Source organism: Ciona intestinalis, unplaced genomic scaffold (genome assembly GCF_000224145.3).
Source record: "Ciona intestinalis unplaced genomic scaffold, KH HT001012.1, whole genome shotgun sequence".
NCBI classification, from domain to species: domain Eukaryota; kingdom Metazoa; phylum Chordata; class Ascidiacea; order Phlebobranchia; family Cionidae; genus Ciona; species Ciona intestinalis.
Window position 1 is genome coordinate 1 of NW_004191333.1, and position 1,570 is coordinate 1,570.

Sequence of the window (1,570 nt, forward strand, 5' to 3'; positions counted from 1 at the left end):
GGTTTGGACAACATACATGAAACCAGGTTTCTTATGAAATTAGACTAATCTGGTAATTCGTATCAAACGGCCCGCTTACAGGTTACCGAGTATGTAAATTTATGACTGGGTATATTTTATGGATTCCATGGACACATACACTTACCATTTTCGGTATTTGTGTCCAGTGCTTATAACCACTGAGCCTCGGCGCCGTTTTCATTATTTGTTCCTTAAAACGGTGCAAAATATGATTTATAAATATAATATTTTTCCTCGGAATTTTGCGCCCGGTCCGTATATTTAATACCTCGCATTGCAGTTGTTACGATGCGGCACATGCGCAATAGCCCCCGGTACAAATTCAACGGCCGGAACAAATATATCACGACACTGGTCACATAAGTGATTTTGTTGTTTGTACAGACGCATCAAGCTGCGAAAAACTGTACGAACTCGGCCACCGTAAAAATGGACTGTACAATATTTATTTAAACGGAACCACCAAGATGGAAGTATACTGTGACATGGAAAACCCCGGCGGCGGGTGGACGGTATGAAATGTATTTACTTCGTCAACAGTCCAAGTTTATCACAAAAATCCTTGTGTTTAGGTGATTCAGCGGAATATGGATAACCGAACGAATTTTGATCGAGAGTGGTTCGATTATAAAACTGGGTTTGGAAACAAGATTGGAAGTTTTTGGATTGGTAAATGAATCAAGGAGTGTTACCTACACTCACCCAAGCGTGGCGTGCAACAAGAGTTTTTTTTATATGACTCGCGTAATTTGTTTTACAAACTTTTTGTTCAATTACAAGTTACCACTAAATAGTATAGGGTGGGGGACGATGGGACACCGTTAGCACATAATATCTAAATATTCTGATCGTGTTTTAAACAATTAACAACGTTCTATAGACGAAGCGAGGACACGGTTTTATAATTCTTTGAATGTTCTTTCTTTACTACTAAATGGGACCAGAAAATAGCCCAGCAGGGTTCGTTTTATTTGGATAACTCAGACAACAAATTAGAACATGTTTAAACAATTTCTACCTAACTAAGTTTCTACAACCCAGGTTGGAAAATATACGAGCCTTGACAAAGAATGGAGATCAGAAGCTTCGAATCGACATTACAACATGCAACAAAACTAAGATAGTAGCCGAGTATTCGTGAGTAACTTTACCATATCTATCATAATAACTGTTTTGTAGTAAGCGTGTCGTGGTAATTCAACGACAGCATCATACCGTTATGCATTTCCTTTTTTTTCGCAGTAATTTTACGGTTGGTCCGGAGAGCGAGAGGTACAAATTGTATGTATGTGGGTATCAACATAAGCAAGGTGAGGTTATGCTGCTGTAGTAACGAAACTTGTTGTAAGTTTGAAAATTCCGAACTTTCCTAGCGAAAAAGGGAATACGTAAAATTTGGTCAAGACCTGCAATTATGGTACAACTAAAATCTATTCAAAGGGCCTAAACACACCCCACGTCACTTTTATTTTTTATGGTAAATTCATAAAGCGACTGTTTTATTGATTCCAAAAATACTTTGCTTATTAAAATTGGTCCAGTATAGGCG

The 1,570-nt window shown here is 38.0% G+C and overlaps 1 protein-coding gene across 1 annotated transcript; it reads left to right on the plus strand.

The window, feature by feature from the left end:
* Window positions 1-6: 6 nt before the first annotated feature.
* Window positions 7-1,331, plus strand: LOC108950801 (ficolin-2-like; the record flags this gene model as incomplete). Its single annotated transcript, XM_026839830.1, has 5 exons — window positions 7-26; window positions 406-533; window positions 594-691; window positions 1,063-1,158; window positions 1,264-1,331. Coding segments are annotated over exons 1-5 (400 nt in total), but the record flags the coding sequence as incomplete, so codon positions are not given.
* Between the last annotated feature and the right edge of the window lie 239 nt (window positions 1,332-1,570).